The 25,572-nt window shown below is 39.7% G+C and overlaps 1 protein-coding gene across 1 annotated transcript in view; it reads right to left on the minus strand.

Moving 5' to 3' along the window:
• Positions 1-206: 206 nt before the first annotated feature.
• LOC136875737 (lipase 3) overlaps positions 207-25,572 on the minus strand; it is a 109,061-nt gene continuing 83,695 nt past the window's right edge. Inside the window, exons 5-8 of the mRNA XM_068228286.1 lie at positions 18,168-18,323; positions 8,849-8,933; positions 4,481-4,623; positions 207-1,994 (exon numbers count right to left, since the gene is read on the minus strand). Of these exons, the coding sequence (XP_068084387.1) occupies positions 1,845-1,994; positions 4,481-4,623; positions 8,849-8,933; positions 18,168-18,323 (534 nt within the window). The 3' untranslated portion in view covers positions 207-1,844. The remainder of the gene's footprint in view (positions 1,995-4,480; positions 4,624-8,848; positions 8,934-18,167; positions 18,324-25,572) is intronic.

Genomic DNA, 25,572 nt, shown 5'->3' on the forward strand with positions numbered 1-25,572 from the left:
GAAGTGGTCGAAATTCTTAGATCCGCCTGGAATCAAACCCAGGGCGTCTGAACTGAAGGCCAGTACGTTGACCATTTAGCCCAGGAGCCAGGCAAAACACATGGTTTGCAGTAGTAAATATAAACTGAGCCATAACACATTTCATGATTTAATGTGCAGAATTGAACTGCAAACAACTCACAAACGTAGATTTCGGTTGCCACTCACTCACTCATTAACAAGCTTGTCTTACATCCAAGGGCAGAACAGATCCGCATGCATCTCCCTTGTATTGAATTCGGCAGACGATTGTGGTGTCGTCGATAGGAGTATCACCGCGCAGTTGCTTCTTAGTGTGAATGCTCTCCCACCAACGTACTCCATTTAGACAGATTTCAAATCCATTTGTTTCTCCGTGTGTATTCTCTAAAGATTTCCATTTCTGATCTGCAACTAAAATATTACTTAATCTAAGTTGGCACTTCTTTCGTTGGGAAGATTCGCAATGCTGCTCTCTTACATTTACTTAATTTGATATCGATAATACTTAATACCTTTCAAGTCGTGTGGAATATGTGATGTTTTATCCGAAACAATTTCCGTGATAATATCAGCTAATGTCAAGTAAAAGTAATTTCTCCGTAATCGTATGAACAGCTGATTCCCGTGGGATACCTGTAGCTGAGGAGCATTGGGCGTGGTTTTTACTTGCCTATACTGCTAATAATAAGAGTTGGCGTGTGACATTTCTTAGAGGGAGGTCCGTTTACTGCCTGCCGAGGCGGGATAAAGGGAGTGGCTGTGTGATTGCCATGGAAACGAGGGAGGGGCGACTGCGGTTGCCATGGAGATAAAACTTCAGGGCAGCTCATCTTGCTTGGAGTTGCCAAACCTGTCATTGTCACTGATAAGAACCTGATTGTTTGTATAAGAGTGATCGCAAATGGGACGACACCGCCTGGCCAGGTAGTCTACAGCAGATCACAGCAGTCAGAATGAAAGAGGGAACAAGTGAGCCGGAAGCGAGGGGTAAGAGCATGTAGAAAAGAATGCTTGAATGTGGCAACATCGTGAAATAGCACGTGCAATGCTCCTCCCTCCAACCTTACCTGTCAGACGCCAACTTTAGTAAAGTCTAGTATAGATGGAAGATAAACATGATTCAGTGATCCTCTTTCTGGTCTGGAAATTCGCAATACACCACTAACGACCAAGACCGAATAAAGTGTATTTGAATGTCTTTACCTTATAGCTATAATACTACGCATTTTAACAACGTTTGACTATGGCAAGTTGTATTCACTTCACTTCACAGGCCCATCCTTACTGTTAAACTTCTGTTTGTCGATAGAGAATTCTATGTGCAGGACATGGCCTCATCTTTCCTCGACTGCAGGCTGCTCTAAGTCTTCCTAAACAACCACCGAAAAGGAAAATAGAATTAACCAGCCAGTTGCTGGGTAATAAATGTCATTTCATTTCACACATTGAGGTTTCTATGACAGGTCCACTTAAAAGAATTAAGATATTTTGGCCTGGATCTATCGCATACATCCTATCCCTCAACGACTGAAGTCTAGGATATGAAGCATATCTCGCATATCTCGCCACTTCGCTTCATATTCATAATATTCAAACAGTCTGTGAACAAATCGTCGAGTTGAACATGGCAATGTAAAACCGTGAAAAACTGTACAATGGTGTTGAAATCTGTTAGGAACTGAGATAGTACAAGAGAATTAAACCAGCTGTTTCTTGATTTCTCGTACAGTCTCTCATTTGTACTTCTCTGATAGAGTTAAATGATTGCAATTTAGCAAATATTACTTCCTGAAAGTAAAAATTAATTACATTTCTAGTGATGATTAATACTCTTCTAGGCTGTTCACTATGTGGTCATACAGAAGTTCTTTTGCTCTCTTGTGAGAAATGAAATCCAGGTGGTTGAAATATTTCGCTGGGACTTTTCGAATCTCTGTCACGTTCGGCAGAATGGCTGCTACTCGGAGGATATCCTGAAATAATAGAGGGAAACATAATGAGGTTATGTTTAGTAAGCCCCTAGGTAAAGAGCTAAAGATATGAGCTATAAGACTAATGTCTTGTTAAAGTTAACCTGCAAGAGATACTTTAATAGTTAGTCATATTTTCATATCGTGAAGTTACAAAATCACTTTGTGAATATGAAAATATGCACACAAAAGTATTTTGTTTGAGCATATGTTTAATTCTAAATATTGTATTGTTATATCTTACGCAGATGCAACATTTTTATGAATCATTAACTACTGTTTTAGCAATAAATAAGCATGCCACTATTTGTGATCCTATTGAGACTAGGGATGCTGCAATGGTATCGATATGAGTAAATCTTGATAATTTACTATCAATACCGTATTTACTCGGGTATTATACCCCGTTTTCCAATTTTACTGCCAAAAAATTAATGGGGGTTCCAATATGCGATAACCTCAACATTTGTGCGGTGAATACATATCTTCTATGCCATAAATTATACATGTTAACACTCCGCACTATTCTTTAACGAACTTATGACTGTATTTGAGTTATACCGGCTATTTTCGTTGGAAGGCAGTATCTCTAAATGTGAAAAGACAATAAACGGTGAACACGACTTTTAGGCCTACATATAAAATAAAGTCAGTTTTAGTTACTCATATAACGTCATTCGTTTCATCTCATTAATTCCTGTGATGAGGTTGAGGTCAGGAAGGGCATACGGTCGTAAAAAATTGCTATGAAAATTCGTCTCACTTCATACTCGACCCCAATGACAAAAGGGATAAGGGTATCATATTATCATATTATGCAATATTGATACAAAAGACCTTAATGCGCAGTCATTTGTCTCTGTCACTTGAGCAGTAGGCTCACCACACAGTAACCATGAGTAAACCTGATCACTGCTTTCATTTGAATTATCATCTTGCGCCGTCAACTTCCCTGCTACCAGCGTGTCGTCATTCCAAGTGATGTCACCTTCACTGCCATCTCGTCAGCCATGCACTGCATCGAGAGCGTTCGAGGTCGCGTCTTCTTGAAACGTTAAAAATTAGTTTCGTTCCCAACTATAGAGTCCAAACCGTCAGAATCTATTCTCAAATGGGTTCTGGAGATGGTCTTTATTATTGCCAGTTGGTGTATGTGTAGCAGAAGCCATTCCTGAATAGAGCCGTGCTGCAGAAAGCGTGGCAAACCACCAGCTGATAACTAGCGTATGTTACGAGTTGTACTTCCGAATGTATACATAGTGACTGGAAGAATTCTTTGGATAACTGCGGCTGTTAAAAGCCAGATCCTTATTTTAAGTATATTTCATGCTTGTTCTCTTCATTTGTCACATTAAAATTTACCTAAACAGCTGTACTTGCAATAAGAGAGACCGCATTGTTTAGGTTAGGTTTGCTATCAAGTGCCCGCACAGTGCCAGATGTTCCACGACGGAAAGAATAAAAATAAATAAGAAAAAAGCTTGTCGCATTTACGGATTTCTACAGGTGATGGGTTTTATTATCATAATGTTTAATTTCGTACGATCGTTGTCTCCATTCTTTTATTAACAATTGTTTGGCGTCTCCTAATATCGTTAAAGTGAGTAGTGACGTAACATTATATATATATATATATATATATATATAATTCGCTGGGGCCATCAAGGACCACGTTAAGTCTTGTTGCATTTGGCACTGAACTTGGCCTTCTTTAGAGCCCAAATTTCCCTCATTCTTTGTGAGTGGACCTGCTTACGCTCCTCTGTCCAAGGGGCACCGTGTCTTCTCTTCGGTTGCTCGTCTCGGATTAGCCCGTTCGTCAATATTTTCTTGCGGAAGAGATCTCTGTTAAAGGCGTCTTCAGCTGAGATATGTAGCATTTGCAGGTCTTCTTTGGTATTTCTAAACCAGGGAATTGTGGTTTGGGGTTTGAATAAAAAAAGTGAAAGATTTCTTTAGTTAACTTTCTTCTGTCCATTCGTTTCAGATGATCGTAAGATTGTGCCCATCTTTTTCGGATTGTGTCGGTTATTTTCTCTATTTTGCTGTATCTCGTTGGATCTCTTTTGATGGATTCCATTTCTGTACTTCGATCCCAAGATTCCTCTCACAGTTTTGTTCAGGTATTGTCCTGAAAGAGGTTCTTTACTTGGCGAGTATTTCAACCACGTCTATCAGTCCTAAATGACGTAGCCTGGCTGAGATTTAATTACGATGTCTACTGCATACGAAAAACGTACCCAACACAGCCGATTGTCTGGAAACAACTTGTATTTTTTTATCTAGAGGCTTTACGTCGCACCGACACAGAGAGGTCTTATGGCGACGATGGGATAGGAAAGGCCTAGGAGTTGTAAGGAAGCGGCCGTGGCCTTAATTAAGGTACAGCCCCAGCATTTGCCTGGTGTGAAAATGGGAAACCACGGAAAACCATAACTTGTATTTAGTTATGAAAATAATACATATTACCGTATATGCCTGATACAAACCTTCTCTGAGTTGTGCTCATCTGTATACCCATAGTGTATCGCCACTGGAGCAGTCACCATCTTCAGGTTGTACTCGGGAGGCTCACGTGATCCGTATCGTCGTTGGTTCTCCTCCGGACCGAAGTTGAACTGTTGGAATTTGCCTAGAAAAACAAGTCCATAATCATAATGGATTTATTATAATTACCTTAATTAATCACACTTGAATTCACAGAACTCTTGCTTACTATACTAACTGATTATGAAAATAGGTACCTAACGTTGCTACCGTGAATTGTTGCCTACAAATGAATTGTACCTGCTTATCAAGAAACGTTCATTACCTCACATTTTCTACACAAGGGCCTGTCGTTTATTTTAGAGAGAATTCTTCAAATATCACCTACTAGCTTCTACCCGTGGGTCCGACCGTGTCAACCACGCTTTTTGCGAATCGGAGTGATATCGTCCCCTGAGTTACGTAAAAGGAACACTAATTAAAACAGAAAAGTGTACCAGTTTCAACTATTTTAGTGAAATGAATTTGAATAAACCTCGGATAGACTGACTGTCAGAGGTTACACAAAACCTCCTTTGAGATAACGCTTCCAATGCTGATTAATGTTAAAAATATGCACCAGTCCTTGTCTGAGTTTATTTGTCAGTCCGTGATGAATTATTGTATATATCAGATAATACAGAATTTGGAACGGTATTATTTAGAGTTTAGTAATATTAGTTTGTGTGATCGTCTTAACTTGCATTTAAATAATGATTTTGCCCCTATCATTGTTTTAAGTCAGAGATTTGCAAACCAATTTCGCTAAAACGGACGAAGACGTAGACGGATTATTTACATGCATGTGATCTGGTGGAATTTTTCATAGCACACTTTATAGGTGCCGAATAATTCACACTCGCATAGTCCGAGGATATCCTTAAAGATTTAAGCAGCGTAAAGTCGAGTCTTAGTAATGCGCTCCCCATACCAAGCACATGGTTTCTACTTTTAACAAATATAAAAGCTGTTATTGTGAGCGACCTTGTAAAGGCGGGCAAGTCGCGATCCATATTACTTGTACAACTTCTTAAGCTCTATAATTCTGATTCATATAGTTTGTGAATTTTGTGAACAATTTAGGCAGCCTAAGCCGAGAAAGTTTTGACGTACCGTCACTTTGTTAGATTTGTTTGGCAGACACCGCTTCCGCTCGATTTTATAATATCACAAACCAATATCTAATATATAGTAGCTTAAGAATACCACGTACCTGACAATGATCCTCTTCTTATCCTTTACTTCCCTTGCAAGACTGGCCACGCCTCCCAGCCACATATGGATATGCAGTCCATCAGGACAATTTTCGTTGTGTTCATTTTCTTATGGTTACGTGAAAAGGAAAAGGAATCTTGCCGTACCGTGCCGTATGGATGGTTTATTTTTTCTTTGCATGACGTATATACACACTCCTACAGTGTACTGTATATAAGGTTTATTTTCCTTTATTCACAAGCATACCAAACTGAACACAATGAAAGTTGCTCTGATGGACTCCATATCCATATGTGGCTGGGAGGCTTGACCAGTTCTTAAGGAAAATTGTCAGATAGGCAGTATTGTTTCTTAAGGAACGTTATGGAAACATTTTCCGCGAGATTCTCTAGGCAAAGGAGGAAACCGGATAAAAATACTTTCAGCAGTTCTCGAGTTATAGATTTTTCTTCCTGAATCTCTAGCAAGATTTATACAGTTTACAAAAACAAAAAGTATAGCGTAGGTATATGGTACTCGTGAAATTTCCGTACAGTGCTGGGTCACGCAGCTGTCAGCTTGCATTCGGGAGATAGTGGGTTCAAGCCCCACTGTCGGCAGACCTGAAGATGGTTTTCAGTGGTTTCCCCATTTTACACTAGGCAAATGGCGGGGCTGTACCTTATTCCTATCCTATCGTCACTATAAGACCTATCTGTGTCGGTCTGATGTAAAGCAAACAGTAAAAAATATAAAAAAAATAGTTTGTTGTAGCCTTAATGATTTCGGCAGTGCAAGCCGATAAATGTTTTCGCATGGAATTATTTTCTCCGAGTTGTATCTTTGAAATCGTTACTACTCGGATTCCTTTCTTCACAATTCAACATTGTACGAAGGGCGTACTATATTGATTTACACTTTATTTTTTCTACACAATGAAGTACAACACACATCACTTGTTACGTCCACCTTCTCAACATAATCTCCTTGTAACTTTATCCACTTTTGCCATAGACGTGTCAGTCTCTCCAGACCTTCCTGAAACCATTCTTGACAGCTGTGTCCAGTTCTGAAAAATACACAAAACGGCGACCACGCAGATGTTTCTTCATGTTCCCGAACAGGTGATGGCATTGTTCGAAATTTCTTTGGCGGTTGACTGCCCCTATGCTTCCATTGCATCGATTGTTGTTTCGTTTGTGGCTCATGGTAATCACCAGTCACAAGCCTAGCCATGATCTTGAGAATGGCGTTGCAGAAGTTCTCTGTACACGTCCACACGCCTCTGCTTTTCGTCTGCAGAGAAGAGTCTAGGCACCCACGTGGTTGACACCTTCCCCAACTGTAAGTGGCCGTGCAGGATCCGCTACAGGGTGTTTCGGCTAATATCCATGCCTGCCTCCATTTCCGTAAATGTGATGTGTTTGTTTCCTTGGATAGCCTGTTCGACCCGGGCAATGTTGGCTGGTGTTGACACTGTCACATTCCTTCCAGAACTGGTTACCTGGTCCACAGATGTGCGCTCTGTTTTCCAACCTTCCACCCAGTTGTAAACTGTTTTCCGTGACGGTGCATGTTCTCCAGACTGCCACCAAGCGCCGATGAATTTCTGCAGTGGTCAAGCCTTCTGTTGTATAGCGTTGCCCCTGACGGCTGCTTTTCAAGTTGTCTACTCCTACGCTGACAGTTTTGTTATGAAATGGCTATGACGAGTGCATTCGTTGGCCCTGTGCGTGTGCGGTGGAACAAGACACTAGTTACACATCACCACCTTCAAAAGTAAAATGTGTACCATACCCGGACGTGCAAAAAATAAAGTGCAAAACAATATTAGTACGCCCCTCGTATATGAAAGGAAACTTTCGTCTAGAGCAGGGCCTCTCAAACGCCCAAAATCTCACGCGTGCAGATAGAGGCGCAAGAGCTCCGTGCACTGTGCATCGCTGCCGCTCGGCATGGCTCGGATCAACGCTTCATCTCTGGGCTACTCGGCTAAGCTCGGCTCAACTCGCCTATGCTCGGCTCAAGTCAGCTTGGATTTGGAGCGCTACGGCGCAAGTGGGGCAGAGGGAGACAGGCGGAGCGAGCGAGACAGGCGTGAGGAAAGAGAGAGTAAGCGCTATTGCTCCAAATCGAGGAGTGGGGGGTCTGCACTCTGGTCAACCAAGCCAAGTCGTCTCTTGCACCGCGCACAGTGCATGCACCACGCGCATGCACCCTGAGAGGCCCTGGTCTAGAGATTCTCTAAGCAACAGCAGAAACCGTGTAAAAGTTTTCTCAGCGGATGTGAATTTGTAGGACTCTATTACCGTATCTCGCCCAAAATTTCTACTCTTAAACATAATAACTATAATATTGGTCAAATATTCAGAGATAGGTATGGGCTGCAAGGACCTATTATGTAGAACATATGTTGCACTACAATTCTTGCCATGCAGTTTGTCAGTATCTTTAATAGTTTAGACAGAGTGCGCCGAAGTATAGTTCGTTTGCCGTCACTTTCTTCGAGTCCATTCGAATAAACCCTTATTACTCATTTCTTCTTTTCTAGTTTAATATTTAATACATGAAAACTTTTAACACGAGTCCTGAAAATAAAACCTACAACCTGTTTTCCAGTCATTGACCGGGTCAGGGATGTAATGAATGAAACATTTATAGGCTGTTATTACAATGGGGTCGCCACTTCCAAGGTGATTTATTAATGGGTGATAAATGCTATGAAATGATAATGGAGTGTGTTGCTGGAATGAAGGATGACAGGGAAAACCGGAGTACCCGAAGAAAAACCTGTCCCGCCTCCGCTTTGTCCAGCACAAATCTCACATGGAGTCACCGGGATTTGAACCACGGTATCCAGCTGCGAGTGCCGACGCGCTGCCGTCTGAGCCACGGAGGCTACCTCATCACGAGTCCTATAGGCTGATTATGATGTTTGTTAAAGGGGAAAAACAGCTAGGTCATCGGTCCTGTAACATAGCTATGTTCACAAAGACAGCGAGTGCTAAGGCGATACTGGAAAACGTACATAAGAATGATAATTTTACATCGCTGTGAATCAGAAAATAACAAGGAACCCAACATTCAACAATGTTAACGTGATAATTCGCATACCTATGGTAAATTATCGTACTCACCAGTCTGAACCACTTGAACATAATGCCAAGCAGTGAAGGCTGAAATTCCTCCCATTCCCATCACAGCCAGTAAAGGAACATCCTTCTGTAAATACAATAAAAAAGAAAATTAAAGCCAGGAATTGAAGGGTTCGTTTCCAAAACTCACTAAGTAAAAAAATATTGATTTCTCAGCAAATGCATGTGTGAACCGGAGATTATTTAGACAAAACTACTTCATTGTGATATAAGATAAACATTTTCGAAGTAATATTAAGAATAATTTTAACAAATTAAATCCCTATTTTGAGGTTATTAACGTTAGAATATCGATTAGTTTCCAAAATAAACAACGTTACTTTACTTAGGTCTATTTGGTAAACTGTAGACTTATCGAGTTTTAGAATAAAATATCCCCATGCATATTGTAGGTTACACACTTCGAAGATCGATAGCAAGCACTAAAAACAATGGGATGTTAGTGATTTATTCCAAATTTCTCCTTATTTACTTTCATATTAACTAATATATACAGAGACATCAGATTTATAACTTATCTTGTAATAGTAAGGCTTTACTGAAATTCGGTGAATAAACGATTGTAGAATTGTCAAATACCTGTCATTAACAAGAATTTAAAATATAAAAATTATTTAAAATATTAAATCAATGACAATTGAAGAACAAACATAATGCCACAGCGTTAACGTTGTACTACTGTGCCATATCATATATGCCCCAAATATCAATTATATAATATGTTGTAATATTTTGCAGTTCATATTCGAAGGGAGTCATGATGCGACCTAGAAGTTGCGTAATGCAGTATTCCGTCATCGGGTGACATCAGTAATAGCTTCTTATCTAAGCATAGCAACAGTGAATATATCGCGTACTCCGAATGAGTCACTCGGGGATGCACGAGAGTGTTTGAGAGCGGCCGATTATAAAAGGACCAATCACAGCCCTGGAAGCGATATGGCAGAATGAAGGGATTTACAAAACAAATTAAGTCAGTCTTACCAACTTCTAAATTTACAGTGTTGCACTACTCTTTATTTTATCAGGCAATTTGTTATAAAGCTAGACTCCACGGTTTTAATATGAAAGAGAAGCCAGTTAAACATTAATAGAACTACCTGTAGACAGTTGCAATACTTAATTTGAACTAATAAAATAATTAACATATTTTTATTGAATCAGCGCTTTGTAGAGTAGTGGGTGAGCAGTAACGTCATCACGCCAGTGGAATCCCCTAAGACATGACTAATACCTAGAGCTTGGTGTATATAGTAGCCTCTGAACATGGAAAGTCACTCTGCTTTTGAAGTGTGAACCGCGCGGGTCGGTGTTTTTGATATTAAGCCAGTGGTATAGGAAAGTAACTTTTTTTCAAGTGACCAGTTTGAACATATGAGTAGTAAATTTGTGAAGCTGAAACGTTTTCCTTTCTGAAAATATGCATTACATGAATGCAAGTGTTAGATTGCAGTTACGAGTGTGCATAGTATATTAACAGAGCAATTACCTTTGCTATATAAATAATATCAGGTATCACGTATGTCAAAGTGCGGTGGTGACACGGGATTATATCAATAAAACGATAGTTACTGTCGATATTTCCGTACCCTGCATACGATTTGTGCAAATACCGTGTCCGGTACGCGTTCGGTTTCGCGAAGAACTTGTACGAACCGTCGTTATCGTATCGGTACAATTAAATGGTGTGTGCGAAGCACTATTTCTACATAATGAAGAGAGAAGAAAAGACTTGCAGAGTATTTGATAACGCCATGCAGTTTGGTGCAATAATGGCGTAATTTGCTGGACGCTGTGGCCTGGAATCATGAAGAAACTGAGACGCTACCAGTTAAGTTCATTTTTAATTATAGGCATGCTTAGATAGAAGGAATTAGGCTAATTTGATCCCAGTGTAATGTAAATGTAAATGTCAGTCTTGTTGTGACTGAGCTATGTTGTATTTTTATAGATTAGTGTCATGTTTCAGGGAAATGCATGTTTGGAACCCTGATTTTTATATTTTACTTTATTACCTTTTTATAAGATGGGAAAGAGGGAAATGATTAGGTGTAGATGAGGATATATATGTCTAAAGGTAACTGTGTATTCCATTTTGGTACAAGATGTAGACTCTTTTAGTATGAAGGCTACACAGCCTAAAGTTTGGTCTGGGAATAAAATTTAGCAAGGTATTTTTTTTCCTGCATGTAGCACGTTTATAGGAATACATGGCAGTGATGACCAACGTATAAGTGCACCGTCGAACTAATATCATCTAGATCCGCAGAGGAAACTAGCTAATTGGTATTGAGTTATGTTTTTACGAGAAAAAGGCAAGATTAGCCTGTAACTGAGATTACTATGTGTGAATATCGGAAAGATATAATGGTGTCAGCTGCATGGAAAGAGAGAGGTTTGATTTGCCTCAAGTGTTCATTATGATTGTGAGAATCGAACTCACGGACCCCAAAGTGTTAGGCCAGATGTGTTGAGTATCATATCTGCAAGCCGTGTTATATTGGAATATGTAGTTAAGGCCATAGGAATGTGTATTGTGCTTTAATTGGAGTTTGAGGCCTTGTATTAATTAAATGAACAGAGAAGTGAATGGCAGCGTAATTTATGTTTTCAAACATATTAGAATTTCTCAGGCAAGATTTACCAAACCAATTAGTTAGAGTCTTTTCTGGCGAAGTAAGATGTTTCATAGCTGGAGCATTAGAAGTGTTCCGTGATTTATATTACAGCGTGCTAGTGAAAGATCAACAGACGGATAGCTCAGCCTGGAGTTCGGTGTTCTTTTTATATGAAGGAGTTTAGTATCTTATTGTTAATTTTTTTCAGATATTGAATACACAGATGATATTATTTTTTATTGCATGTCATTACAGGTTTCTCCGAGAGTGTTTTTTTTGTATTAATTTCTGTTACTTGGATTGTTGTGGTTTATGACATGGCCAGCGTTGAAAAGATTTGTTCTTAAATATGAGTCCGAAACTCATTCTATTGGGAAACAGGCTTCTAAGCCATCCAATTTATAACAGAACGGTCTGTTAAGTAAATTCAGTGTAGATGTAAGCTAAGGTCCCTGAAATATTGATTTGATGATAAGTGATGTATATATATAGTTTTATTATGGATCGGATTTAGCATAATTTTATTCTGTCGCGGTATGTCCTGTAATTATAATTTAAATGATATCCGTCAGGATGCGTTAAAATGAATTTAACTGCGTAAGTCGAAGTGAAGTGTGAATTTCTTCCCCAGGTCGTTGCGTTTATTTGTAAATGTTTTCATTTTGAAACGGGACATTGCCCGTCCTTTGTAAATTGTTGTAAATTTATGTTAATTATGTGCTCGGCACATATTAATTTTTTTTGGCATTTATTTGAGCCATATTTTAATTATTTTTTGTTTATCTCGAATTTCAATAATGTTTATTAGTCAATAAATCCATCTTACCCCTTTATTTTGTATTTTATTTCGGAAATATGATACTGTTTCCCGTTCGTATACCCATGGTATTATTTTATCCTGAGATTTTTAATTTATTTTAGCCCGATCAATTTTTTAAGAACCGAACACGCAGCTCTCCGATTGGCGCCGGTAGACTGTATTTCAGACGGGAACGGTACACTACTATTCTTTAACTGCTATGCGATGTTACACAAATAGCTCTTTCTTGAGCATCTTTTACTACTGTGTGATCAGCCACATCTGAATCATCTGTGAAGTTCTTTAGAACTTGATTGTAGTTCAATTGAGCTTGTTCAGACAGAGAAAATAACTTCAGAAGTTCTTCAAAATCCTTCTTCTATGCATTCCTGTACTACACTGAACAATCTGTAAGAATTCCTCCGAGAATAGACTGATTTCTTCCTGAACATCTGGTATTCATTCAAGTGTGCATTGTAGCTATTCTTGCAAAAACATAATTTTCCTTTTCTATTTTGAACACAAGAACATGCTATTCCCTAATCAAAAATGGGAAATATGAGCTAACTCGTAAGCATGCATATTACACTTAGCAGAGTTTGGAAGATATGACGGCCTGATTTAGTACAGTTTTGGAAAAAATACGACTTCCAACCCTTTGCTTTACGATGAGGTAGTGTATATATGTCCAAATCTTGTCCTTGTTCTCTACGGGGTAGTGTATGAAGTGAGATGAAAATTCGTAGCGAAATTTTACGACCGGATGCTCTACCTGACGTCAACCTTATCAGAGGAGTTAATGAGATGAAATGAATGGTGTGGTATATGATAATAGAAACGTAGAGGACCGAGCTCGATAGCTGAAGTCGCTTAAGTGCGGCCAGTATCCAGTAATCGGGAGATAGTGGGTTCGAGCTCCACTATCGGCAGCCCTGAACATGGTTTTCCGTGGTTTCCCATTTTCACACCAGGCAAATGCCGGGGCTGTACCTTGATTAAGGCCACGGCCGCTTCCTTTCAATTCCTGGGCCTTTCCTATCCCATCGTCGCCATAAGACATATCTGTGTCGGTGCGAAGTAAAGCAAAAAAAGAAAGAAAAGAAACGGACAGGGTAAAATGCGGTGACGGCACATAGCCTACTCTTGTCAAATAGCACCAACAAGTCTGCTCAAGGCTTTACGGCCCCATCCGACGGACGAATCACCATCAACAGCGTCATATGCCCTCACTCCATATGAGCACTACAGAGAGGTTTGGAATTTAATACAGACTTTTGGTATGCAATCTAGTGATTAGAAATTGTATAACATCACCTTCCCTGCCCTACCGGCCAATATTCTGATGGTGAAATGTTTTCAAGCAAGGTGACTGGAACCGGCTAACCACGGTGTCAGACTGTATGGACTCCACGACTTAACTGTTATGGGCACTATGAGGACTTATACGATGAGATAGTGAGTTCTGGAATAAAATATTAGGACGTAGATAGGTCTACACATGAAAACAAGGCCCAAGTTCGTCAAGAACCGTCTTGGTGAGTTTTCGAAACTAGCTATTTAATTATAAACAGAAATTTAAAATTTTCTGTGATAGATGAAGGTGTTCCTACATTATAATACAGAGAAGGCATCTCAGTGCTAAAGGACTTTAATAAAATTAACGCTATTGTCTTCGTACATTATCCTGTAGGAGTGCGTAAATACGTCATACAAACACACATTCCTAGAGTGCGGTATAGTAAGGTTCATTTTTCTTTACATGTAAGCATAGAAAAATGAACACAACGAATATTGTTCTGATGAGCTAAATATCCATATGTGGCTGGGAGGCGTGATCAGTCTTGAGCAAAATAATGGAAAGGAAGAGGATTGGGACGTATGAGCTTTTGCCCGAACAGAGACGAATTACTTCATAATGATCGTCGACATTCTCTGAGGAGGTTGCACGAAAAGATGAGACATTAAATTAGCGAAACTTAAAACAAATGAATGTGTTATACCAAATTTGAGGATATGAAAATCTGCAAACTTAGTGAAAAAAGACAGCGTTATCATCTATTATCATCAATGATCAAAATCACTAGCTCACCCATTTTCATATCGAAAATATTTCTTAGCGGATAAGGTAGTGTTCTCCATTACTGAAAAAACGTGAAATTAACCGATTTCCTCAATTGTGCCGAAAGTTGAAGGCCTAAACGGCCCATGGTGGTTTAAAATTGTGAGCATTGGACAGCTCTAGCAAACTTTAAAAAAATCGAAAAATCAATTCCGGCCTAAATGCAGCTCCAGATTAACAACCTAAAATTGTTTGTTTCTTCACTCGTTTCCTTTTCTTATTTAAATCATAGCCAAATTAACTTATACTATAATTATTTCTGAAATGTCTTTTTGGTTCAATGCCCTTACAGATTATCTTGTAATAATGTAGTTTTACTGAAATGTGGTGAATATATGATTGTAGAATTGTCAAATACCTGTCATTACAAGAATTTAAAATATAAAAATAATTTAAAATATTAATCAATGAGAATTCAAGAACAAATATAATTCTTCGGCGTTCAATACTCTCAAGCGTCTTTTTGACTTTTTAAAAATATCCACATCGAATATAGTTATAAGGGCTTAAGTGAAACTCTGCATTGAGTCACATTAGCGCTCGTAGTGGTGCTTAAGTGAAATAATGCACTGACTCACATTAACGCTCGTAGTGGTGCTTAAGTGAAACTCTGCATTGAGTCACATTAACGCTCGTAGTGGTGCTTAAGTGAAACTCTGCATTGAGTCACATTAGCGCCCGTAGCGGTGCTTAAGTGAAACTCTGCATTGAATCACATTAGCGCCCGTAGCGGTGCTTAAGTGAAACTCTGCAATGAATCACATTAGCGCCCGTAGCGGTGCTTAAGTGAAACAATGCTTTGACTCACATTAGCGCTCGTAGTGGTGCTTAAGTGAAACTCTGCATTGACTCACATTAGCGCTCGTAGTGGTGCTTAAGTGAAACTCTGCATTGAGTCACATTAGCGCCCGTAGCGGTGCTTAAGTGAAACTCTGCATTGAATCACATTAGCGCCCGTAGCGGTGCTTAAGGGAAACTCTGCATTGAATCACATTAGCGCCCGTAGCGGTGCTTAAGTGAAACAATGCTTTGACTCACATTAGCGCTCGTAGTGGTGCTTAAGTGAAACTCTGCATTGAGTCACATTAGCGCCCGTAGTGGTGCTTAAGTGAAACTCTGCATTGAATCACATTAGCGCCCGTAGCGGTGCTTAAGTGAAACTCTGCATTGAATCACATTAGCGCCCGTAGCGGTGCTTAAGTGAAACAATGCTTTGACTCACATTAGCGCTCGTAGTGGTGCTTAAGTGAAACTCTGCATTGACTCACATTAGCGCTCCTAGTGGTGCTTAAGTGAAACAATGCACTGACTCACATTAGCGCTCGTAGTGGTGCTTAAATGAAACTCTGCATTGACTCACATAAGCGCTCGTAGTGGTACTTAAGTGAAACAATGCACTGACTCACATGAGGGCTCCTAGTGGTAGAAACAGGCACACTGCTAATCTAATCGACTGGATAACGATAATTAAGAAAATTATTTTAATTTTCAGCAATAAATAAAGAAAATATTCTCATACTTTATTATATTTTATTTACCAAAATTCGTAACTCATATCTCTAGGATGCTTTCAACATTGAGTTGCTTGCCTCTGGATTTTTTCAAATTTTCTTTACGTTGCACTGCCACAGACAGGCCTTATGGTGACGATGAGAAAGGAAAGGCCTAGGAGTGAACAGTAACCGATCGTAGACTTAATGACGGTCCACTCCCAGTATTTGCCTGATGGTCCGAATGCAAGCTGACAACTCCGTGATCAAAACCACTCAGACGGTAATTTTAAATCTTATTTTCTAAGTGCAAAACTAAAATATTTATTAAAATATCATTGAAATGAAAGTTTCAAGATATTAACGTCTGATAGACAGGTTAAGAACGAAAATACGTCTAACATCATTAACTTGTAGCTGAGGAAACAAATGGCTAAGTTAAAGCTTTCGCGTGTTGGTGTTTCTGTAGTTAACTAATATAATAATTTATAAAGGTGCACTCGAAAGAACATTACTTAATCTAGTATTTTTTTTTTTACGATTTTGTTTTACGTCACACCGACACAGATAGGTCTTATGGTGACGATGGGATGGGAAAGACCTAGGAGTGGGAAGGAAGCGGCCGTGGCCTTAATTAAGGCACAGCCCCAGCATTTGCCTGGCATGAAGATGGGAAACCACGGAAAACCATCTTCAGGGCTGCTTACAGTGGGGTTCGAATCCACTATCTCCCCCGGATGCAAGGTCACAGCTGCGCACCCCCAACCGCACGGCTAACTCGTCCGGTAGTATTCTTTTCAAAAATGCAATTTTTATATTTTCAGTTCAATAACTTGCGAATATTCCCTACTGTATTGACTAATTGATTTTACTCTCTTCGGGCATACCGTTATATGATATAGACTGCACTTTTGATCACAGAGAAAGCAACCACACTCGTTCGGTTTATGGAAGGTGGTATTCCTGCAGATACAGTGGTGAAATCCATGTATGGCTAGCCTGCTAAGAACTTGCCTTTGTTCTTGACTTTCTTTAGTCCAGTTTCTGTATTATATAGCACTTGTGCTGTAGAACTCCTCTTCTATCTTTTCTCTCTTGACCTCTCTCAGTCGTTGAAGCTTCTAGCTTGATCTAGTAGCTGGCAGAGTGTACTTTAATCTATATCCTCTGTGAAGAAGGTTTCCCTTATATGAACATAAACCAGCCTTGAAGGGGATGCCTTGCTCACACCCATTACTCTGCTCAAGAAATACGCCTTCACCTTTTCTATTGCCATTAAGTCAATCAATGACAGCTTTTCCCATATTATTTCAATACCATAGGTGACTATTGTTTCCATTGTACTATGAAAGAGTTTCATCGACGTATCAGTTGACAGCTGAGTTATACTTCTTATTTTATAAGTGACTCTGATGGCCGCTGTGGATTTTTCCTGAATATGTATCCTGAAAGAACTTACTGTTGATTGCATGGTGATTCCTAAGTATTTGTACTTGTTAACAACTTCAAGCAGACAAAGATAAAGTCACCTCCGTACAGGCCATGAAGGCCCTTGGAGGTGTGGAAGGTATAGGCTTCCACCATTGTTAACCACGGCACATGATGGGGTAGAGTGGTTAGCTCTAAACCCGGCCGCCTTTGCCCCCAGGAATTAACCTGTACTCATTTTTTGGTGTAGGATGAGTGAACCTCAGGGCCATATGCACCTCCGGAAGTGGAAATCTCGTTTCTTAAATTTTACAACTTCCTGACAGGGATTCGAACCCACGTCCTTCCGGGCGAACACTTCAAGCAGTACACCATCTAATATTATGGTGTCTTTTGCTGCATGTTTCCTTCCTTTTCTGAACACCATTTGGACAGGTTTCTCCTTATTTATATTAAGATGATTCACCTCAGTCCATTTCTCTAGTTCAGCTATTGCTGTTTGCGCTTCTTCCTTGTCTGATGATCCAATCAACATCTCATCTGGATACATTAACGAATATCCTGGACAGTTGATGTTACCAACAGAGTCGTTATGATAAGGACAAGGCGACATTATCCTTGATCAAATTAAATAGATAGATAGATAGATAGATAGATAGATAGATAGATAGATAGATAGATAGATAGATAGATAGAAAGCTTAAAAATATTAAGTAAATTGGAAAGGTCCAGTGTAAGCAAGTACCAGAGTATGTTATTCATTAAGACGCTGAAAAAAAAGTGCTTTATTTACGACGTTAGTATCAAGACGAAAATAATATTATGGATTAGTTAACCCCCTGCTTACCTCACTGACACCATCGCTTTTCCCAAATGTTTGAGAAAACAAGTTCTTGCACGTTGCATGCGCTGACGTACTGTTTCCGCATACGAAGTACAATTCAGCTATTGTTGACTCCGAGTACGGCAACAGCTCATAACTTCCGGTCACGTCGAGGTAGGCCTGCAAAAAACACCACAATTATGTCGTACAACAGACAAAGGCGTTTGGAATGTCGTGGCTTGAGAAAGCCTGATACAGTATTGTTTCTGAACAGGAGTGATTGAAAGGAATTTGTCAAGTCATCTATACCGGGTGGTACAGCTGCCCCTATTTTTTCCCGAATATATGCAACCAGCTTGGACGTAAATGCCTCTTAGTCCCATCTTGCGCAACACCTTACAGCAATGTTATGTGCAGTTAACCCGATGTAGACTTCTCCGCACAATGGAAAAATGGTACAAGAGGCTGTAAGTGAGGACCATCTCGAAAACACTGTACCATTTTATGTAGAGCGGTGTCCAATACTCTACTAATTTTTACGAAATGTTACTATACTGTACAAACCATAAACACGCCTATAGCTGTCGGTAGAGAATTGCGCACCTGATTGGTCCAAGAGGCCATTTTCTTTTGATAGAAAGGGCGGTCGTGGTATCATAGAAAACGTGATAGGCTAAGACCAATTACAGACATGTCAATGCACCACCATTTTGTACAGTCTCATCACATCGAAATTGATAGAAACGTGTTTTGCACTGTAGTTTATAATCTGTGGCACGCAAATGTGTACAGCAGATGTGATAGCTTACGCCATGTAATTACTACCGTTAGAGCGATCAAAAAAGGCATGAAACGGGACCATAAGGCTGTAACTCATCAGTAACTTGTCGAAGCGGGAACTTCCGCTCTCCTCGTGAATACAGAGTTACAAGGATGGCGCTTGTACGTTGCAAATAGCTGCGCGGAATTACGTATGGAAGACGTACTTCGATAGGTTACTTGAAGCAGGAAGGGTTCCAACCATTCTTGAGTCATGCATTTTTTAATGTCATTTCGTATTCGCCTAGGCATCGTTTACGAAGACCTTTCTGAAGTCTCCGATATTCTTCTACGGAAGTTATAATAAACAGGTATCATAAATATCGCCACATACGCACCGATTGTGAATACCACCTGAAACATAACGCTGGACTCATTCAACCAAGTAACGCGTAGAAAATGGTTGCAACTATCTGGGCGTAAGAGAGACGCGATTCTTTAGTTCACTGTGGTGTTTGCACATTCGAGTTCAGAACTTTTAACAACAACGATCAGTATCGAAGCGATAGCCTAGGTAATTCCATTAGTACAGAGCTACGAGACCAATTCTTTGTCGCATGCAGTGGCTATATGGCACCAATCGCAGCGAGCATATAATATGTTAGCAGGCATTTAGAGTTCGAATCTAGTTACGAGCTTTTCAATTTTATTTTTATATTATACTTGTAAGGCCATTCGTAATAAATATTTAACGTTCTTAAGTCTCAAAAGTAATTTGCCACCTTTACAAAGAAAGCATACATACGAAAGGAATAATAACATGCGACTTCCATATGGCAAACGACTACAGGGAATGAAGCGCAGTGCACGCGTTGTCAACATTCTGACCCACCCATTCAACCAAGCAACTGCGCACGTTCGACTCGAAGACCAACTAACAGCGGTCTACACTTCATACGTAGGGCACATGAAACAGCATATCGTAATCCTAGCAGCAACGTGTGAGCACGTACTGTACGGTTAGCACGAAAGCAAACATTATGTATTCACGGGATGATTATGTGAATATGGTACTACTTTATGGAGAAGCAAGGCAAAATGCACGGGAAGCCAGACGCTTGTATCAAGAACGATTTCCTGGACGAAGGCTGCCAACTGCAGATACATTTCGACGTGTTGAAAGACGGTTGCGTGCAACGGGGTCATTTCATACATTACCCCCCGTTCGGGATGCTCCACTGACGTCTGGAAATAACGACGAAGCTGTTCAAAATGCAATTGCATACAACCCGCACACAAGCTCACGGGCCATAGGAAATGAACTGAACATCACTCATGTATCTGTACTGCGAATATTGCACCGCCATAAATTCCACCCTTTCCATCAACAGCTGCACCAGGAACTTCACGGAGATGACTTTCCAAAACGGATAGAATTTTCGCAATGGATATTACAAAGAGCTGAAGCTGATGCGAATTTCTTAATGGACATTCTCTTTAGTGATGAATCCAGATTTCACAACAACGGAACTGTTAATCGTCACAACTTCCATTACTGGAGCGTTGAAAATCCTCACTGGATCAGGGGAGCTCGATTTCAGGTACAATGGGGCGTCAACGTGTGGTGCGGGATACTAGGTGACAAGATAATTGGACCATATTTCTTCGAAGGAAACCTCACGGGACGACGCTATCTAGAGTTTCTTCGTGAGTACCTCCCACTCTTATTGGAGGATGTGCCCCTTATGACACGGTTACGGATGTGGTTCCAGCAGGATGGAGCTCCCCCACACTGGTCGTTGGCAGTACGGAACCACTTGCATAGGACATATCCTGGACGATGGATTGGACGAGGGGGTCCTGTCACATGGCCGGCTAGATCACCTGACCTTACTCCACTCGACTTTTTCCTCTGGGATTATTTAAAGGAAAGAGTCTATGAGCAGGAGCCTGAGACCCCGAATCATTTACGGCGGCTCATCACGGAAGCCTGCAGGCAGATTCCACCACATATGTTGCAGCAAGCAAGAATGTCTCTCCTCCACCGTGCTCAGATGTGCATTAACGAAGCAGGTGGTCATTTTGAACATTTGCTTCATTAATCGAATGGCCATGCATAAGCCCATCGCACCGCTGTTGGTACAATCTCACTTTATTGCAAATAGCTCTTTTAAGAGCTCCTTAAAAAACAAACATAGCTGAGTACCTGCAATATGAGAACTGATCATGATTTAGATTTGTCGTCAACAACACGACTCTCACGAACATCAACAACGCAATAAAAATATTCGTCGTACACAGGACTCGAACCGCCTACTAACGAACACCGGTACTCTCCTCTAACTTTTAGCAAGCTCGGCTATCACGGGTTGCTGTTTAGCGCTGTTGTGTTGCTGCTACTTCTAGTCATTCACCAATAATATTGTCTGTACAGGACGTTTCTGCGACACATAATTTTCACGATTCTTTACCATCAATCGGTATTTTATCATTAATGCTGGTTTGCTTGACACGAATAAACGAATTATGGAAAGCGTTGTAAGAGCAGACATTGGAGTGAGTAGTCAAGGTCAATATTTTTAGGTTCGACTATAATCTTCGGTTTGCATAAAACTGCGTGAATAGGGGCAGCTGTACCACCCGGTATATTGGGCATTGGTAACAACAATAATGATCTCGTAATCGTGTTTATACACTAACGAAAAGGTGTATTTCATATAAATTATAAAATGTATTCTTTCATTTAAGAAATTACTGCGAGTAAATAGCTTTTTACAGTGCTTAAGGGGACTGAATTTAATGTGTTCTGTCATTTTAGTCCGATTTATACAAATATATATTACTTGATTTATAGGGTTAATTTAAGAAACCATGAATACAGAAAAAAAGAAGACTAACTCCTACAAATATCTCGGAGAATGGATAACCTCAAACGTTAGTGAGGATCTAGCCATGAAGGCCAGGTGCACGGTACCAAACTGGAGAGAGCTCTCCACTCCTGTGAGAAAGTTTACAAGTCCAAATTCCTTTCACTTTGCCTCAAACTTTGACACTATGAAACCGTAGTAAGAGCATCGGTACTGTACTCTCAGAATGCTTGAACATGGTCAGAAAGGGACAACTCTAGAATTTGAATCTCAAAGAACAAAAGATCCTGAGAAGTATCATCTGCCCCGTCAAAACGACAGGTAATTACAGAATTAGGCATAACAACGAGCTTTACAAACTTTTAGAGGGCATAACATCAGCTATGAGAAAGAGGAGATTTATCCTCTACCGTCACATGGTCAGAATGGACAACAAGAGACTGGCCTCAAGATCTTCAATACGTTTTCTGGAGGGAAGTTGACAAATGCTAGATGAACATAACCGGTTCAAAAAGATCTAGAATTTTATAAAATGTATTCCAAGGATGTATTCAACAGAGATAAATTTAGAATGCTGATCAATGCTGGTCAGAACATCCGACACCCTCCAGTCACCGACAACAGAAGCATTGCGTCCTAGAGGAGTGAAGTGGGCTCAGGAAAGGAAAGCAACCCACAGCACAAGGGTGAAGGAATACTGTGCTAAGAAGAAATCTCACCTGAGTTAGGAACCACGTGATCCGAGGGGCTTCAACGGAACAAGAAGGATAGAAAATATTTCTGAAGTTATCGTATGTTTTGAAAATAATCGGGTCCATTTTCAAAATGCCACAGGTACAATAAAACTTTGCTATTATTTTGAAATGTATAAATTAAAGAAATAAAATTTTGTATTATTTCAGCTTTCAGTGCAGTTTTGTGTTTTTATGTGGAATTTGCATCGTTGAATATTATTTCCTTCGTACTTTAATATTTTCTGAAAATTGCCAACTGTTATTGACTTCGACATTGAAGGTAATGAATGCCATTTTACTACACATACGTAGTAGAGTTACTAAGTTCGTACACTGGCCATCTAGTGTCTTAGTGGTACACTACAGCGGAGAGTTTGCAGCACAGGATGTTGCTGTAGCAGTTCTTCGCTAGTCCCAACAAGAGGCAGTTGCGTGTATACAGAATAAGCAGAACTACGGTCTCTATTGTGCACGGTAGTTAAATGTGAGCGGTGGAACTTAAATGTCGTAGTTTGAGCAACGGGCAAATTTCAAGTTCTGCCCAGGCAAATCCGCTGGCGAAACATTTGAGATTATGAAGTCGAGATCACCCTGATCATCATTGCCCATATATATATTTCAGCTATTGTAACTAGAATGCCTTTTACTTATATGATAAGCTTGAACTTTTAACACCAGTCCACGAACATACTGACTGTAGTACGTACACAGGTGTACACTGTGTTGCCTACACTGTAGGCGCCAGTCAAAGAAGTTATTGACTGTAGAACATGAGTGTAGGCTGTGTTGTCTACATTGCAGGCGCCTTCTGTACTGTATGCCTCAAAATGGTTGGACATGGTCAAATAGGGACTACTCAGTTAGGAGTGGACAATAACCGATCATAGCCTTAATGAAGGTTCACTTCCAGTATTGCCCGATGTTCTGAATGCAAGCTGACAGCTCCGTGACCAAAACCACGTAGCCACTCAGTCAGTAATTTTAAATCTGTTCTACAGGGACATTACGAATTCGAGGAAAACTCACTTTCGAGTAAACTTCACTCAAATAAATCCCTGCTTTAACTTTAATTTCTGATTCAGAATTACTGTAAAATTACTTGAGTTATGTGCTACATTACATCGTTTGTCAATGACCAAACAATCAAATTCACTTCTTTTGCTTTCTCTGCCCATATGTATATTTTTCAGATATTGTAACTAGAATGCCTTTTACTTATATGATAAGCTTAATCGTCTTATAATAATAGACATTTTCAGAACCACAGGTGTGATTTCGTGGGACATTTAAAACTGATCGCACATCAAAAAGAAACTATACTGAGTGCCTCAAGTTTCAACGTATCCACTATCATCAAAAATCTTACCTTCTTAGTTTCCTGACCTATTCTTCGCCATTGGTTTAGTAGAGTCTACCCTTAACATTGCGTCAAATGACACCAAGTGTTACCTGAATCGCAGAGAGAAAATTCGAACTAATTTCAAAATGCTATGGCAGTGGGAATAAAATAGGAAATCAGAATATTTAAGTACGAAAGAATTACGATAACATAACCACATAACCCCGATTTTATTCAGAAGTATAAAGCATTCACGCGCCATTTTCCCATAAATTCGTATGTGAGGCATGATTGGCTTGCTAGTAGTACAGAATTAAATGCTGTTTTCTGCTGGAATTGTCTATTATTTGCAGCCGATAAGAATACAAGCTGGACAAAGACTGGTTTCACGCATTTAGGCAATCTTTCAAAATCTATAACAGGTCATGAAACGACAGTGGGACACTTACGGGTATCCGTATCTCTAGTGGCATTCGGAGAACTCAGAATAGAAACTGCATTAGATATAAAACTGGAAAAGGATATTTCGGAACACAATCGAAGTGTTAGACAAAATAGGGATATTTTGAAGAGGGTCATTAATGCTGTCCGTCTCCTAGGGAAATAAGAGTATCGTTTAGAGGTCACGATGAATCAGAATCATCAACAAATCGCGGCAATTATGTATAATTACTTAAGTACACGGCAGAATATGACCCGTTGTTGGCGAACCACTTAGAAACAGCGCAGTATACAAAAGAATTTCCAACAGAACTCAAAATGAACTGATTAATGCCATTGTATCTTCTTTGTTAGAAGAAATAAAGTATGAACTGAAATCAGCAAATTTTGTAGCAGTATTTAGTAGTCGAAATGACAGATGTTTCAAACAAGACTCAAATATATCTTGTAATGAGATATTTGTATGAGGGTGAAGTAAAAGGAACGATTCATAGGCTTCAATGGTGAGAGCTCTGATCGCAGAGCTCCAGCAATAGCCGAGATCATTAAACAGTCCTTAACGGAATTCGACATTAATCACAAATTAGTTGCTCAATCCTATAATGGGGCGGAATGTTTAAACGGGCCACAGGCACTGATAAAAGAAACTCATTCCGAGGCTTTATTCATTCATTGTTATGCCCATGTTCTGAACTTGGTTTTATCACAAAGTGTCATTGTGATACCTGAATGTAAGGTATTTTTAGTACTTTGAGTGAACTTGCTCCTTTTTGTTTCTTTTTTACGAGATTTCCGAAACGAGCAACATTTCTCGATGAGCGTTTTAAGTGTAGGCTTCCAAGAGTTTCACCCGCAAGGTGGAATTATTCTTGTAGACTCGTAAAAACAGTGTCGAGGAACAAATTTCAACTGTGTGATGTGTTCACTGCCATGCTAAATAATCCACAGGAAGTAGAACCTGATATTCTTGCGCCTGTACTCGGTTTCCTCTCTTCATTACAAGATTTCACATTCTGTTTCTTTCTTAATATCTTCGACAAAACTTTTGCTTTCACAGATGTTTTATTCAGAATTCTTCAGAAACAGTCATTTGGTATTGTGTACTGTAGGCTGAAAATTACTGAAACTCAACATCACATTGCGAATCTCAGCAAACTCTTTCCGATGTAGGAGATCCTTCTGAAAGAAGAAATACAAATTTCAGGCGAATCTTCTTTGAAATTTTTGACAATATTGGTTCTCATCTTCAAACCCGATTCCAAGATCATTTTAATTTTCACTTTCTAGGA

The sequence above is a fragment of the Anabrus simplex genome, chromosome 6 (assembly GCF_040414725.1).
Source record: "Anabrus simplex isolate iqAnaSimp1 chromosome 6, ASM4041472v1, whole genome shotgun sequence".
NCBI lineage: Eukaryota > Metazoa > Arthropoda > Insecta > Orthoptera > Tettigoniidae > Anabrus > Anabrus simplex.